The 17575-nt window shown below is 44.0% G+C and overlaps 1 protein-coding gene across 2 annotated transcripts in view; it reads left to right on the top strand.

Annotated features, from left to right (window-relative positions):
• LOC128664166 (protein mono-ADP-ribosyltransferase PARP12) overlaps positions 1-17575 on the top strand; it is a 380066-nt gene that overhangs the window by 68990 nt on the left and 293501 nt on the right. For both annotated transcript variants that reach the window (XM_053718923.1, XM_053718922.1), the window contains exon 3: positions 15410-15761. In XM_053718923.1, coding sequence (XP_053574898.1) covers positions 15410-15761 — 352 coding nt within the window. The remainder of the gene's footprint in view (positions 1-15409; positions 15762-17575) is intronic.

The following is a 17575-nucleotide window of genomic DNA, read 5'->3' as shown; positions in this document are numbered from 1 at the left end:
TTGTTTCATTTACATACAGCTGCACTAATATATATATATATATATATATATATATATACACATTTTCACTCTTGCTAAGTGCATACACAATTTACCTCATGGTTAAGGGTTGACCTGGCTGGCTCCTATGTCACTCACCTTCAGCAGGGTCAGAAAGAGCGGCTGCTGTGCTGAGCTATTCATCCTCCTAAGTTATTGAAATGTCACTCGTGAGGAGCGCTACAGTAATCGGCTTTACTCTCTCCCCAGTGCCTCACTGCAACTGCTCTGTAAGGGCAAAAATGTTTTCTTTGTCAGGCAAGTTAGCCTTGTCCGGTATTCTTTAAAAGATATTAACGGACAGCTAATGGAAATACCGGGGTGTCCGGTTAAATACCGGACGCCTGGCAACCCTATTGGAAAAACTATTAACGAACTATTTCAGAATGTGAGTAAGACCCTGCACACAAAGTGTTAGCCCAGAGCACATTGCCATGAATATGATACCTTATTCTTTGCCGCCGTTAGAAACCCCCCCACACTACCATTTGTGCAGCGGGTCTGAACGTACAAATAAATATAATAGGGAGGTAATAGTGCATCCCCACTAACTGTGTAAAGGGCCAGACAATTCTACCAAGGGGCCCATAACCTCATTAACACAGTACATCCCTCTACATAGTGCAGACCATACTCCCTGCCTGGGTCACATATACATACAGCATGGAGGAGGAGGTGTGACCTTTTGCAAAACTTTCTGCCTTCCAGGAAGCTCACTCTCTTAACACTGTACAATGCATGCTGGGAATTAGAGTCCAGAACTGCAGTGTCACAATACTTAGAGGGAAATAGTGAACTATGAAATGCAGAATGCTATGAAACTCCCAGGATACTGTGCTCTAAAACAGAGCTACAGTCAGGGGAATAAAAATAAAAAAGACATTAAATTGTCTGTTTCTCTTGTTAAGTGTATCCAGTCCACGGATCATCCATTACTTATGGGATATTAACTCCTCCCCAACAGGAAGTGCAAGAGGATTCACCCAGCAGAGCTGCTATATAGCTCCTCCCCTAACTGCCATTACCAGTCATTCTCTTGCACCCAACGAATAGATAGGATGTGTGAGAGGACTGTGGTGATTATACTTAGTTTCATACCTTCAATCAAAAGTTTGTTATTTTATAATAGCACCGGAGTGTGTTATTCCTTCTCTGGTAGAATTTGAAGAAGAATCTACCTGAGTTTTTACTATGATTTTAGCCGGCGTAGTTAAGATCATATTGCTGTTTCTCGGCCATCTGAGGAGAGGTAAACTTCAGATCAGGGGACAGCGGGCAGATTAATCTGCAAAGAGGTATGTAGCAGCTTATTATTTTCTGACAATGGAATTGATGAGAAAATTCTGCCATACCGATATAATGTAAACTCAGCCTTAAATGCAGTAGCAGCAACTGGTATCAGGCTGTCATGTATGTATATTTTACACTTCAGTATTCTGGGGAATGGCACTTCACTGGAATTATACTGTGTGCATAAGACTTTAGCCTAATTTGCAGGGACTGGCAACAGGCTCTTTAATAACACTTAATTTATGTTAAACGTTTTTTGCTGGCATGTAAAATCGTTTCATTTTCTGAGGTACTGGGTGAATAAAATGTTTTGGGCACTATTTTTTCCACTTGGCAGTTGTTTTATTTAATTTATGACAGTTTACTGATCTCTCTCACTGTTGTGTGTGAGGGCGAGGGGCCTTTTTTGGCGCTTTTGCTACGCATCAAAAAATTCAGTCAGAAGCTCATTGTATTTCCTGCATGATCCGGTTCATCTCTACAGAACTCAGGGGTCTTCAAAACTTGTTTTGAGGGAGGTAATCATTCACAGCAGAGCTGTGAGATTGTAGTTGACTGTGATAAAAAACGTTTATTTCTGTAACTTTTTTTTCTGCTATCAGGGTTAGTTATCCTTTGCTAATGGGAACAAGCCTTTGCTAAAATTGTGTTTTTTACAAAGATTTGATGCTATAACCTTTCAGTTTATTAACTTTCAACTGTCACAACTCTTTCTGTGCTTCTTATAGGCACAGTACGTTTTCATATTATAGTAAATTACTTGAAAAGTATTTCCAAGTTGCTAGTTTATTTGCTAGTGTGTTAAACATGTCTGATTCAGAGGAAGACATCTGTGCTATATGTGCTAATGCCAAAGTGGAGCCCAATAGAAATTTATGTACTAACTGCATTGATGCTACTTTAAATAAAAGTCAATCTGTACAAATTGAACACATTTCACCAAACAACGAGGGGAGAGTTATGCCGACTAACTCGCCTCACGTGTCAGTACCTGCATCTCCCGCTCGGGGGGTGCGTGATATTGTGGCGCCGAGTACATCTGGGCGGCCATTACAAATCACATTACAGGATATGGCTACTGTTATGACTGAAGTTTTGGCTAAATTACCAGAACTAAGAGGTAAGCGTGATCACTCTGGGGTGAGAACAGAGTGCACTGATAATGTTTGGGCCATGTCAGATACTGCGTCACAACTTGCAGAACATGAGGACGGAGAGCTTCATTCTGCGGCTGACGGTTCTGATCCAAACAGATTGGATTCAGATATTTCAAATTTTAAATTTAAGCTGGAAAACCTCCGTGTATTACTAGGGGAGGTGTTAGCGGCTCTGAATGATTGTAACACAGTTGCAATACTAGAGAAAATGTGTAGGTTGGATAAATATTTTGCGGTACCGGCGAGTACTGACGTTTTTCCTATACCTAAGAGACTTACTGAAATTGTTACTAAGGAGTGGGATAGACCCGGTGTGCCGTTCTCACCCCCTCCGATATTTAGAAAGATGTTTCCAATAGACGCCACCACACGGGACTTATGGCAAACGGTCCCTAAGGTGGAGGGAGCAGTTTCTACTTTAGCTAAGCGTACCACTATCCCGGTGGAGGATAGCTGTGCCTTTTCAGATCCAATGGATAAAAAGTTAGAGGGTTACCTTAAGAAAATGTTTGTTCAACAAGGTTTTATATTGCAACCTCTTGCATGCATTGCGCCTGTCACGGCTGCAGCAGCATTTTGGTTTGAGTCTCTGGAAGAGACACTTGAATCAGCTCCATTAGATGAGATTACACACAAGCTTAAAGCCCTTAAGTTAGCTAACTCATTTATTTCAGATGCCGTAGTACATTTAACTAAACTTACGGCTAAGAATTCCGGATTCGCCGTTCAGGCACGCAGAGCACTGTGGCTAAAATCCTGGTCAGCTGACGTTACTTCTAAATCTAAATTGCTTAATATACCTTTCAAAGGGCAGACCTTATTCGGGCCCGGGTTGAAAGAAATTATCGCTGACATTACAGGAGGTAAAGGCCATGCCCTGCCTCAAGACAGAGCCAAACCTAAGGCTAGACAGTCTAATTTTCGTTCCTTTCGTAATTTCAAAGCAGGAGCAGCATCAACTTCCTCTGCACCAAAACAGGAAGGAGCTGTTGCTCGCTACAGACAAGGCTGGAGACCTAACCAGTCCTGGAACAAGGGCAAGCAGGCCAGGATACCTGCTGCTGCCCCTTAGACAGCATGAATCGAGGGCCCCCGATCCGGGAACGGATCTAGTGGGGGGCAGACTTTCTCTCTTCGCCCAGGCTTGGGCAAGAGATGTCCAGGATCCCTGGGCGTTAGAGATCATATCTCAGGGATACCTTCTAGACTTCAAATTCTCTCCCCCAAGAGGGAGATTTCATCTGTCAAGGTTGTCAACAAACCAAATAAAGAAAGAGGCGTTTCTACGCTGCGTATAAGATCTTTTATTAATGGGAGTGATCCATCCGGTTCCGCGGTCGGAACAAGGACAAGGGTTTTACTCAAATCTGTTTGTGGTTCCCAAAAAAGAGGGAACTTTCAGGCCAATCTTGGATTTAAAGATCCTAAACAAATTCCTAAGAGTTCCATCGTTCAAAATGGAAACTATTCGGACAATTTTACCCATGATCCAAAAGGGTCAGTACATGACCACAGTGGATTTAAAGGATGCTTACCTTCACATACCGATTCACAAAGATCATTACCGGTATCTAAGGTTTGCCTTTCTAGACAGGCATTACCAGTTTGTAGCTCTTCCATTCGGATTGGCTACGGCTCCGAGAATCTTCACAAAGGTTCTGGGTGCTCTTCTGGCGGTACTAAGACCGCGAGGAATTGCGGTAGCTCCGTACCTAGACGACATTCTGATACAAGCTTCAAGCTTTCAAACTGCCAAGTCTCATACAGAGTTAGTACTGGCATTTCTAAGGTCGCATGGATGGAAGGTGAACGAAAAGAAGAGTTCTCTCTTTCCACTCACTAGAGTTCCCTTCTTGGGGACTCTTATAGATTCTGTAGAAATGAAGATTTACCTGACAGAAGACAGGTTAACAAAGCTTCAAAATGCATGCCGTGTCCTTCATTCCATTCAACACCCGTCAGTAGCTCAATGCATGGAGGTGATCGGCTTAATGGTAGCAGCAATGGACATAGTACCCTTTGCACGCCTACATCTCAGACCGCTGCAATTGTGCATGCTAAGTCAGTGGAATGGGGATTACTCAGACTTGTCCCCTACTCTGAATCTGGATCAAGAGACCAGAAATTCTCTTCTATGGTGGCTTTCTCGGCCACATCTGTCCAGGGGGATGCCATTCAGCAGGCCGGACTGGACAATTGTAACAACAGACGCCAGCCTACTAGGTTGGGGCGCTGTCTGGAATTCTCTGAAGGCTCAGGGACAATGGAATCAGGAGGAGAGTCTCCTACCAATAAACATTCTGGAATTGAGAGCAGTTCTCAATGCCCTTCTGGCTTGGCCCCAGTTGACAACTCGGGAGTTCATCAGGTTTCAGTCGGACAACATCACGACTGTAGCTTACATCAACCATCAGGGAGGGACAAGAAGCTCCCTAGCAATGATGGAAGTATCAAAGATAATTCGCTGGGCAGAGTCTCACTCTTGCCACCTGTCAGCAATCCACATCCCGGGAGTGGAGAACTGGGAGGCGGATTTCTTAAGTCGTCAGACTTTTCATCCGGGGGAGTGGGAACTTCATCCGGAGGTCTTTGCCCAAATACTTCGACGTTGGGGCAAACCAGAGATAGATCTCATGGCGTCTCGACAGAACGCCAAGCTTCCTCGTTACGGGTCCAGATCCAGGGATCCGGGAGCGGTTCTGATAGATGCTTTGACAGCACCTTGGACCTTCGGGATGGCTTATGTGTTTCCACCCTTCCCGATGCTTCCACGATTGATTGCCAGAATCAAACAGGAGAGAGCATCAGTGATTCTAATAGCGCCTGCATGGCCACGCAGGACTTGGTATGCAGATCTAGTGGACATGTCATCCTGTCCACCTTGGTCGCTACCTCTGAAACAGGACCTTCTGATCCAGGGTCCCTTCAAACATCAAAATCTAATTTCTCTGAAGCTGACTGCTTGGAAATTGAACGCTTGATTTTATCAAAACGTGGTTTTCTTCTGTTAAGTGTGATCAGTCCACGGGTCATCATTACTTCTGGGATATTACTCCTCCCCAACAGGAAGTGCAAGAGGATTCACCCAGCAGAGTTGCATATAGCCCCTCCCCTCTACGTCACCCCCAGTCATTCTCTTGCACCCAACGACTAGATAGGATGTGTGAGAGGACTATGGTGATTTTATTTAGTTTATTTCTTCAATCAAAAGTTTGTTATTTTTTAATAGCACCGGAGTGTGTTATTCCTTCTCTGGTAGAGTTTGAAGAAGAATCTACCAGAGTTTTTACTATGATTTTAGCCGGAGTTGTTAAGATCATATTGCTGTTTCTCGGCCATCTGAGGAGAGGTAAACTTCAGATCAGGGGACAGCGGGCAGTTTATTCTGCAAAGAGGTATGTAGCAGTTTTTATTTTCTAACAATGGAATTGCTGAGAAAATCCTGCCATACCGACATTATATATCATGTATGTATAATTTACATTTTAGTATTCTGGTGAATGGTACTTCACTGGAATTACACTGTGTACATAAAACTTTAGCCTATTTTGCAGGGACTAGCAACAGGCTTTTTAATAACTCTTAATTATGTTAAACGTTTTTTGCTGGAATGTAAAATCGTTTTCATTTTCTGAGGTACTGGGTGAATAAAATGTTTGGGCACTATTTTTCCACTTGGCAGTTGCTGGATCTAATTATGACAGTTTTAATCTCTCTCACTGTTGTGTGTGAGGGGGTGGGACCTTTTTTTGGCGCTTTTACTACGCATCAAAAATTTCAGTCAAAAGCTTATTGTTTTTGTCCTGCATATTCCGGTTTATCTCTACAGAACCCAGGGATCTTCAAAGCTAATTTGAGGGAAGTAATCTAACAGAGCTGTAAGATTGTAGTTGACTGTGATAAAAAACGTTTATTCTTTAACTTTTTTATGCCTCAGGGTTAGTTATTTCTTGCTACTGGGTACAAGCCTTTGCTAAATTGCTTTTTGTTTTACAAAGCTGATTGATTTCATCTGTTATATATATTCAGTGCTTTTCAAGCACAGTTCGTTTTTTCATTGTGTTTTAATTGTATAGTATTTCCAAATTGCAAGTTATTTGCTAGTTTGTTAAGCATGTCTGATTCAGAAGATGAGACCTGTACTATTTGTACTAACGCCAAGGTGGAGCCCAATAGAAATTTATGTACTAACTGTATTGATGCTACATTAAATAAAAGTCAATCTGTACAAATTGAACAAATTTCACCAAACAACGAGGGGAGAGTTATGCCGACTAACTCGCCTCACGTGACAGTACCTGCATCTCCCGCTCGGGACGTGCGCGATATGGCGACGCCAAGTACATCTGGGCGGCCATTACAAATAACATTACAAGATATGGCTACTGTTATGACTGAGGTTTTGGCTAAATTACCAGAACTAAGGGGCAAGCGTGATCACTCTGGGGTGAGAACAGAGTGCGCTGATAACGTTAGGGCCATGTCAGATACTGCGTCACAACTTGCAGAGCATGAGGACGGAGAGCTTCATTCTGCGGCTGACGGTTCTGATCCAAACAGATTGGATTCAGATATTTCAAATTTTAAATTTAAGCTGGAAAACCTCCGTGTTTTACTAGGGGAGGTGTTAGCGGCCCTGAATGATTGTAACACAGTTGCAATACCTGAGAAAATGTGTAGGTTGGATAAATATTTTGCTGTACCAACAAGTACTGACGTTTTTCCTATACCTAAAAGACTAACTGAAATTATTACTAAGGAGTGGGATAGACCCGGTGTGCCGTTCTCACCCCCTCCGATATTTAGAAAGATGTTTCCAATAGACACCACCACACGGGATTTATGGCAAACGGTCCCTAAGGTGGAGGGAGCAGTTTCTACTTTAGCTAAACGTACCACTATCCCGGTAGAGGATAGCTGTGCCTTTTCAGATCCAATGGATAAAAAATTAGAGGGTTACCTTAAGAAAATGTTTGTTCAACAAGGTTTTATATTGCAACCCCTTGCATGCATTGCGCCGATCACGGCTGCAGCGGTATTCTGGATTGAGTCTCTAGAAGACAATCTTAGTTCAGCTACGCTGGACGACATTTCAGACAGGCTTAGAGTACTTAAGCTATCTAATTCATTCATTTCGGAAGCCGTAGTGCATTTAATTAAACTTACGGCTAAGAATTCCGGATTCGCCATTCAAGCGCGCAGAGCGCTGTGGCTAAAATCCTGGTCAGCTGATGTAACTTCTAAGTCCAAATTACTTAATATACCTTTCAAGGGACAGACCTTATTTGGGCCTGGTTTGAAAGAAATTATCGCTGACATTACAGGAGGTAAGGGCCACGCCCTACCTCAAGACAAAGCCAAACCTAAGGCTAGACAGTCTAATTTTCGTTCCTTTTGGAATTTCAAAGCAGGAGCAGCATCAACTTCCACTACTCCAAAACAAGAAGGATCTGGTGCTCGCTACAGACAAGGCTGGAGACCTAACCAGTCCTGGAACAAGGGCAAGCAGGCCAGGAAGCCTGCAGCTGCCACTAAAACAGCATGAATTGAGAGCCCCCGATCCGGGATCGGATCTAGTGGGGGGCAGACTTTCTCTCTTCGCCCAGGCTTGGGCAAGAGATGTCCAGGATCCCTGGGCGCTAGAGATAATATCTCAGGGATACCTTCTGGACTTCAAACACTCTCCTCCAAGAGAGAGATTTCATCTGTCAAGGTTGTCGACAAACCAAACAAAGAAAGAAGCGTTTCTACGCTGCATACAAGAACTATTGTTAATGGGAGTAATCCATCCAGTTCCACGGTCGGAACAGGGACAAGGGTTTTACTCAAAATCTGTTTGTGGTTCCCAAAAAAGAGGGAACTTTCAGACCAATCCTGGATTTAAAGATCCTAAACAAATTCCTAAGAGTTCCATCATTCAAAATGGAGACTATCAGGACAATTTTACCCATGATCCAAGAAGGTCAGTACATGACCACAGTGGACTTAAAGGACGCTTACCTTCACATACCGATTCACAAAGATCATTACCGGTATCTAAGGTTTGCCTTTCTAGACAGGCATTACCAGTTTGTAGCTCTTCCATTCGGATTGGCTACAGCTCCAAGAATCTTCACAAAGGTTCTAGGTGCTCTTCTGGCGGTACTAAGACCACGGGGAATTTCGGTAGCTCCGTACCTAGACGACATTCTGATACAAGCTTCGAGCTTTCAAACTGCCAAGTCTCATACAGAGTTAGTACTGGCATTTCTAAGGTCACATGGATGGAAGGTGAACGAAAAGAAAAGTTCACTCGTTCCACTCACAAGAGTTCCCTTCCTGGGGACTCTTATAGATTCTGTAGAAATGAAGATTTACCTGACAGAGGACAGGTTAACAAGACTTCAAAGTGCTTGCCGCACCCTTCATTCCATTCAACACCCATCGGTGGCTCAATGCATGGAGGTAATCGGCTTAATGGTAGCGGCAATGGACATAGTGCCATTTGCTCGCTTACACCTCAGACCACTGCAATTGTGCATGCTAAGTCAGTGGAATGGGGATTACTCAGACTTGTCCCCTTCTCTGAACCTGGATCAAGAGACCAGAAATTCTCTTCTTTGGTGGCTTTCTCGGCCACATCTGTCCAGGGGGATGCCATTCAGCAGACCAGACTGGACAATTGTAACAACAGACGCCAGCCTTTTAGGTTGGGGTGCCGTCTGGAATTCTCTGAAGGCTCAGGGACAATGGAGTCAGGAGGAGAGTCTCCTGCCAATAAACATTCTGGAATTGAGAGCAGTTCTCAACGCCCTCCTGGCTTGGCCCCAGTTGACAACTCGGGAGTTCATCAGGTTTCAGTCGGACAACATCACGACTGTAGCTTACATCAACCATCAGGGAGGGACAAGAAGCTCCCTAGCAATGATGGAAGTATCAAAGATAATTCGCTGGGCAGAGTCTCACTCTTGCCACCTGTCAGCAATCCACATCCCGGGAGTGGAGAACTGGGAGGCGGATTTCTTAAGTCGTCAGACTTTTCATCCGGGGGAATGGGAACTTCATCCGGAGGTCTTTGCCCAAATACTTCGACGTTGGGGCAAACCAGAGATAGATCTCATGGCGTCTCGACAGAACGCCAAGCTTCCTCGGTACGGGTCCAGATCCAGGGATCCAGGAGCAGTCCTAATAGATGCCCTGACGGCACCTTGGGACTTCAGGATGGCTTATGTGTTTCCACCCTTCCCGATGCTTCCTCGATTGATTGCCAGAATCAAACAGGAGAGAGCATCAGTGATTCTGATAGCACCTGCATGGCCACGCAGGACTTGGTATGCAGACCTGGTGGACATGTCATCCTGTCCACCTTGGTCTCTACCTCTGAAACAGGACCTCCTGATACAGGGTCCTTTCAAACATCAAAATCTAACTTCTCTGAAGCTGACTGCTTGGAAATTGAATGTTTGATTTTATCAAGACGTGGGTTTTCTGAGTCAGTTATTGACACCTTAATACAGGCTAGGAAACCTGTTACCAGAAAGATTTACCATAAAATATGGCGTAAATACCTATATTGGTGTGAATCCAAAGGTTACTCTTGGAGTAAGGTTAGGATTCCTAGGATATTGTCTTTTCTACAAGAAGGTTTAGAAAAGGGTTTATCTGCTAGTTCATTAAAGGGACAGATCTCAGCTCTGTCTATTCTGTTACACAAACGTCTGTCAGAAGTGCCAGACGTTCAGGCTTTTTGTCAGGCTTTAGCGAGGATTAAGCCTGTGTTTAAGACTGTTGCTCCACCATGGAGTTTAAATCTTGTTCTTAACGTTTTACAGGGCGTTCCGTTTGAACCCCTCCATTCCATTGATATAAAGTTGTTATCTTGGAAAGTTCTATTTTTAATGGCTATTTCCTCGGCTCGAAGAGTCTCTGAGTTATCAGCCTTACATTGTGATTCTCCTTATTTGATTTTTCATTCGGATAAGGTAGTTCTGCGTACTAAACCTGGGTTCTTACCCAAGGTAGTCACTAACAGGAATATCAATCAAGAGATTGTTGTTCCATCCTTGTGTCCAAATCCTTCTTCAAAGAAGGAACGACTTCTGCACAATCTAGATGTAGTCCGTGCCCTGAAATTTTATTTACAGGCAACTAAAGATTTTCGCCAAACTTCTTCCCTGTTTGTCGTTTATTCTGGACAGAGGAGAGGTCAAAAAGCTTCTGCTACCTCTCTCTCTTTTTGGCTTCGTAGCATAATACGTTTAGCCTATGAGACTGCTGGACAGCAGCCTCCTGAAAGAATTACAGCTCATTCCACTAGAGCTGTGGCTTCCACTTGGGCCTTCAAGAATGAGGCCTCTGTTGAACAGATTTGCAAGGCTGCAACTTGGTCTTCGCTTCATACTTTTTCCAAATTTTACAAATTTGACACTTTTGCTTCCTCGGAGGCTATTTTTGGGAGAAAGGTTCTTCAGGCAGTGGTTCCTTCTGTATAAAGAGCCTGCCTATCCCTCCCGTCATCCGTGTACTTTTGCTTTGGTATTGGTATCCCAGAAGTAATGATGACCCGTGGACTGATCACACTTAACAGAAGAAAACATAATTTATGCTTACCTGATAAATTCCTTTCTTCTGTAGTGTGATCAGTCCACGGCCCGCCCTGTTTTTAAGGCAGGTAATTATTTTTAAATTATACTCCAGTCACCACTACACCCTTGGTTCCTCCTTTCTCGTTGGTCCTTGGTCGAATGACTGGGGGTGACGTAGAGGGGAGGGGCTATATGCAACTCTGCTGGGTGAATCCTCTTGCACTTCCTGTTGGGGAGGAGTAATATCCCAGAAGTAATGATGACCCGTGGACTGATCACACTTCAGAAGAAAGGAATTTATCAGGTAAGCATAAATTATGTTTTTCTGAGTCAGTTATTGATACCTTAATACAGGCTAGGAAGCCTGTTACCAGAAAGATTTACCATAAGATATGGCGCAAATACTTATATTGGTGCGAATCCAAGAGTTACTCATGGAGTAAGGTTAGGATTCCGAGGATATTGTCTTTTCTACAAGAAGGTTTAGAAAAGGGTTTATCCGCTAGTTCCTTAAAGGGACAGATTTCAGCTCTGTCCATTCTTTTACACAAACGTCTGTCAGAAGTTCCGGACGTTCAAGCTTTTTGTCAGGCTTTAGCTAGGATCAAGCCTGTGTTTAAAACTGTTGCTCCACCATGGAGTTTGAACTTAGTCCTTAATGTTTTACAGGGGGTTCCGTTTGAACCCCTTCATTCCATTGATATCAAGTTGTTATCTTGGAAAGTTCTGTTTTTAATGGCGATTTCCTCGGCTCGAAGAGTCTCTGAGTTATCTGCCTTACATTGTGATTCTCCTTATCTGATTTTTCATTCAGACAAGGTAGTTCTGCGTACTAAACCTGGGTTCCTACCTAAGGTGGTCACTAACAGGAATATCAATCAAGAGATTGTGGTTCCATCTTTGTGTCCTAATCCTTCTTCGAAAAAGGAACGTCTGCTACACAATCTAGATGTAGTCCGTGCCCTGAAATTTTATCTACAGGCAACTAAGGATTTTCGACAAACGTCTTCCCTGTTTGTCGTTTATTCTGGTCAGTGGAGAGGTCAAAAAGCTTCGGCTACCTCTCTCTCCTTTTGGCTTCGTAGCATAATACGGTTAGCCTATGAGACTGCTGGACAGCAGCCTCCTGAAAGAATTACAGCACATTCTACTAGAGCTGTGGCTTCCACTTGGGCCTTTAAGAATGAGGCTTCTGTTGAACAGATTTGCAAGGCTGCAACTTGGTCTTCTCTTCATACTTTTTCCAAATTTTCCAAATTTGACACTTTTGCTTCTTCGGAGGCTGTTTTTGGGAGAAAGGTTCTTCAGGCAGTGGTTCCTTCCGTATAGAGAGCCTGCCTGTCCCTCCCGTCATCCGTGTACTTTAGCTTTGGTATTGGTATCCCATAAGTAATGGATGATCCGTGGACTGGATACACTTAACAAGAGAAAACATAATTTATGCTTACCTGATAAATTTATTTCTCTTGTAGTGTATCCAGTCCACGGCCCGCCCTGTCACTTTAAGGCAGGTAATTTTTCCATTAAACTACAGTCACCACTGCACCCTATGGTTTTCCTTTCTCTGCATGTTTTCGGTCGAATGACTGGTAATGGCATTTAGGGGAGGAGCTATATAGCAGCTCTGCTGGGTGAATCCTCTTGCACTTCCTGTTGGGGAGGAGTTAATATCCCATAAGTAATGGATGATCCGTGGACTGGATACACTACAAGAGAAATAAATTTATCAGGTAAGCATAAATTATGTTTTTCTGCATTTTGTACTCCAGGTGACCCCCCTCCTGTGGATGCCCATGCAAATAAATACTGCAATGACAGTCATAAGACAAATCGTTGTAAATGCTTTTCTGGGTTCTCCTTTGTTCAGAAAGAGCAGACATGTGTGGCTCTGCAATTAGTTTTTTTTAGAGACTGCGCGCGAGGACAAACACACCTAGCCTTCCAACTATCCTGGCATCTGGCATCGTGTGGTGGAGTGGCCGTGGCCAGGTGTGACGCAGGCGGGGCCAGATGCCGGGGCCGACAGCAGAGAGACAGAGAGCTCTAAAGAGGGGGGGGTAGAGAGAGTAGAAGAGGGGACATAAAGAGAGAGAGAGAGAGACACAGCAAAAGAGAGGGGGGAGAGTGCACAAATGGAGGGGGGAGAGAGCACAAAAGAGAGGGGGATAGAGCACAAAAGAGAGGGGGAGAGAGCGCAAAAGAGAGGGGGAGAGAGCACAAAAGAGAGGGGGGGAGAGAGCACAAAAGAGAGGGGGGAGAGCACAAAAGAGAGGGGGAGAGAGCAAAAATGAGAGGGGGAGAGAGCGCAAAAGAGAGGGGGAGAGAGCGCAAAAGAGAGGGGGGAGAGAGCGCAAAAGAGAGGGGGGAGAGAGCGCAAAAGAGAGGGGGGGAGAGAGCGCAAAAGAGAGGGGGGAGAGAGCGCAAAAGAGAGGGGGGAGAGAGCACAAAAGAGAGGGGGAGAGAGCACAAAAGAGAGGGGGAGAGAGCACAAAAGAGAGGGGGGAGAGAGCACAAAAGAGAGGGGGGGGAGAGCACAAAAGAGAGGGGGAGAGAGCACAAAAGAGAAGGGGGAGAGAGCACAAAAGAGGGGGGAGAGAGCACAAAAGAGAGGGGGAGAGAGCGCAAAAGAGAGGGGGGAGAAAGCGCAAAAGGGAGGGGGGAGAGTGCACAAATAGAGGGGGGAGAGAGCGCAAAAGAGAGGGGGGGGGAGACTGCAAAAGAGAGGGGGGGAGAGAGAGAGCAAAAGAGAGGGGGGGAGAGAGAGAGCAAAAGAGAGGGGGGGGAGAGATAGAGCAAAAGAGAGGGGAGAAAGAGAGAGAAAAAGAGAGGGGGGATAGAGAGAGAGCAAAAGAGAGGGGGGATAGAGAGAGAGCAAGGGGTGGGACCGCTGTACTGCAATAAATGGCCCGTGTACACGAGCTTTAGGACTAGTATATATATAATTTATAGGGGCAGTCAACACCAGAATTTTTGTTGTTTAAAAAGAAAGATAATCCCTTTATTACCCATTCCCCAGTTTTGCATAACCAACACTGTGATAGAAATACACTTTTTACCTCTGTGATTACCTTATATCTATGCCTCTGCAAACTGCCCCCATTATTTCAGTTCTTTTGACAGACTTGCATTTTAGCCAATCAGTGCTCACTCCAGGGTAACTTCACGTGCATGAGCTCAATGTTATCTATATGAAACACATGAACTAATGCCCTCTAGTGGTCAAAATGCCTTCAGATTAGAGGCAGCTAAGAAATTAGCATACAAACCTCCTAGGTTTAGCTTTCAACTAAGAATACCAAGAGAACAAATCAAAATTGGTGATAAAAGTCAATTGGAAAGTTTTTTAAAATTACATTCCCTATTTAAATTATGAAAGTTTTTTTTTTTTACTTGACTATCCCTTTAAGTATTTCTGTAGTGTAAGGGTCCTTCCTCACCTTCCCACCTCCCTGATCTGCCCCCTGCAGCTCTCCTACTGTCCCACTGCCTGCTGCCATATTTGTTACTGATAGCTAGTCTGCTAGGAACAAATAACACATTTGAATGTTTACTTTTTTAATTGTATTTTTTTTTTTGTCTGTAGTGTAGCGCCCCCCCCCTCCAAGATTTTTTCCATAGGGCGCCCCTTCCAGCATTATGTGCCATAGTGTAGGGACTCATCCCTCCCTCTCCCCGGCCTCACATATTTTTCTGTAGTTTCGGGAACTCTGCCCCTCCCACCACCCACAATCACCGCCCACACGCCTCGATCGCCTCCCCATCTCTCCCAGTCCTCCACCCATGGCAGTATACGATAGAAGCAGGGACATTGCCTGTATCGGATCTGCCTTCATATAGTAACGGAGCATGATCAGTGCTCCTTTCTTTACCATATAAATGCAGATGCCTTCTGCCTACTGGTTGTGACTCCCACTGGCGCAAGTTGTGGAAGGGTTGTCAGAGTATTAAGAGTTGTCAGAGTATTGGACGTAGTTTCTGGGTGACAAAGTACTTGCGTCCATTTGGTGCAAGTGGTTAAAGGAACACTAAAGTAAAAAATGTTCCTTCATGATTCAGATAAAGCTTTTTAATTTACTTATATTATAACATTTTGCACAATCTGTTTATATGCACACTTTCTGAGGCACAAGCTACCACCTACTGAGCATGTGCAAGAGTTCAGTGTATATCTATATGAGTTTGTGATTTGCTGAAAGCTGTCACATGATACAGGGGGCCAGCAACTGAAAAAAAAAATATTTATTAGAAAAAAAATAAATCTACTGCTCACTTGAAATTACATTTTCACTATGCAATTGATGATTATGCAATCCTACTGCATTTAAGAACAAATGTCCCTGATTTTTGTATACTCATTAGGTTTGTTGGAAGAATATACATGAGGGCTGTGATCAAGGAGACGCATGCCGGAAGCTCCATGTCTGTGGTTTCTTCATAAAGGGAGAATGTTACCGACGTGACTGCAAGTTTTCCCACAACCTTCATGACCCAACTTTAAGTTTAATCCTCAAAAGGTCTGGCTATACTAATGTCAATATACAGAACTTGCAAATGCTCTGTGTGCTCAAAAACAAAGAGACTCTTCAGGCGAGGGAAGGGTTAAGAAAATTTGTACCAAAGGCCAGAAAACAAACCATTTCCGTCTACAATATGGGATTAAAGGCCCAAAAACCATCAATGAGCAGTAATGACACCGCATACAGGAAAACAGGTACAGTGCGAAAGTCAACACAAAATGACAATAAAGAGTTAAAGGAATAGAACTGTATTCATTTTTTTTCTAAAAACACTAAAGAAAAAATTCAAACAACTACTTTATTAAATATGTAATATGGGGCATAGCGATAGAGTGGTAATGAAACAGGCACATTTTTAAATACTAGGAATAAGCCATTTGTTTGCTCCGTATTGAAGGATATATTGAATTGATGTGGTTGCTATACATTGTGCTAATGCTAACAAAGTAGTTTGTACTAAAGCCCCTTTTGACCCTCAGTTGCAATGCCCTCATCCTTATTGACCCCCTAACCATTAATGATACTAAAGAATCATCCTCTGAGAAAACCCCTCTAACAGCTACAGTGTTGTGCACCGACAATTTTGCCAGACGGGTGGCACTATGAAGTAGCTGGGTGGGGTTAGTGTAATATTTTCTAATATTATGGGGCAGATTTATTAAAGTGCAGACCTGTATCATGTCCGCCGCACATTGATAAATGCCGACAGCATACGCTGTGAACTGCTTGCCGCCCCCTGCAGATTCACTAGCAGGGGGTGTCAATTAGCCCGATCGTATAGGATCCCGTGGATTAATGTCCGCAGCCTCAGAGCAGGCGGAAAAATTATGGAGCAGCGGTCTTTAGACTGATGTTTCCGGCGAGCCTGAAGGCTCGCGTGGAACCAGGGGCATCAAGCTCCATCCAGAGCTTGATAATTCGGCCCCTATATCTTTTTCTGCTATCTAAAGCACAAATGAATTGCATAATTTAACATAATTGTATTTAATGATTGTGTAATAAAAATTTAACATTTTTAATATTAGCTAATTTTAGCTTAGATGGACAGTAAACACCCTTAACACACTAACCTTGCCACCCCATCAGCTTATCTGCACATTCCGATCATCATCGGTTTCTCAGGTTTGCCTTCCTAGACAGGCATTACCAGTTTGTGGCTCTTCCCTTTGGGTTAGCTACGGCACCAAGAATCTTTACGAAGGTTCTGGGGTCACTCCTAGCGGTCCTAAGGGTATAGCAGTAGCCCCTTACCTAGACGACATTCTAATACAGGCGTCAAATTTTCAAATCGCCAGGACCCATACAGACATTGTTCTGGCATTCCTGAGGTCGCATGGGTGGAAAGTGAACGAAGAAAAGAGTTCTCTATCCCCTCTCACAAGAGTTTCCTTCCTAGGAACTCTGATAGATTCTGTAGAAATGAAGATTTACCTGACAGAGGCCAGGTTGTCAAAACTTCTAAATTCCTGCCATGATCTTTACTCTACTTCTCGCCCTTCAGTGGCTCAGTGTATGGAAGTTATCGGCTTAATGGTAGCGGCAATGGACATAGTATCGTTTGCCCGCCTACATTTCAGACCGCTGCAACTCTGCATGCTCAGTCAGTGGAATGGGGATTACACAGATTTGTCCCCTCTACTAAATCTGGATCAAAAGACCAGGGATTCTCTTCTCTGGTGGCTATCTCGGGTCCATCTGTCCAAGGGTATGACCTTCCGCAGGCCAGATTGGACAATAGTAACGACAGATGACAGCCTTCTGGGCGGGGGTGCAGTCTGGAACTCCCTGAAAGCTCAGGGCTTGTGGACTCAGGAGGAGACACTCCTTCCGATAAACATTCTGGAACTAAGAGCGATATTCAATGCTCTCCAGGCTTGGCATTAGCTAGCTGCGGTCAGGTTCATCAGATTTCAGTCGGACAATATCACGACTGTAGCCTACATCAACCATCAAGGGGGAACAAGGAGTTCCCTAGCAATGTTGGAGGTTTCAAAAATAATTCTAAGAG

Source organism: Bombina bombina, chromosome 6 (assembly GCF_027579735.1).
Source record: "Bombina bombina isolate aBomBom1 chromosome 6, aBomBom1.pri, whole genome shotgun sequence".
NCBI classification, from domain to species: domain Eukaryota; kingdom Metazoa; phylum Chordata; class Amphibia; order Anura; family Bombinatoridae; genus Bombina; species Bombina bombina.
The sequence above is the reverse complement of the archived record's forward strand: the minus strand, read 5'-3'. Positions and strand labels throughout refer to the sequence as shown.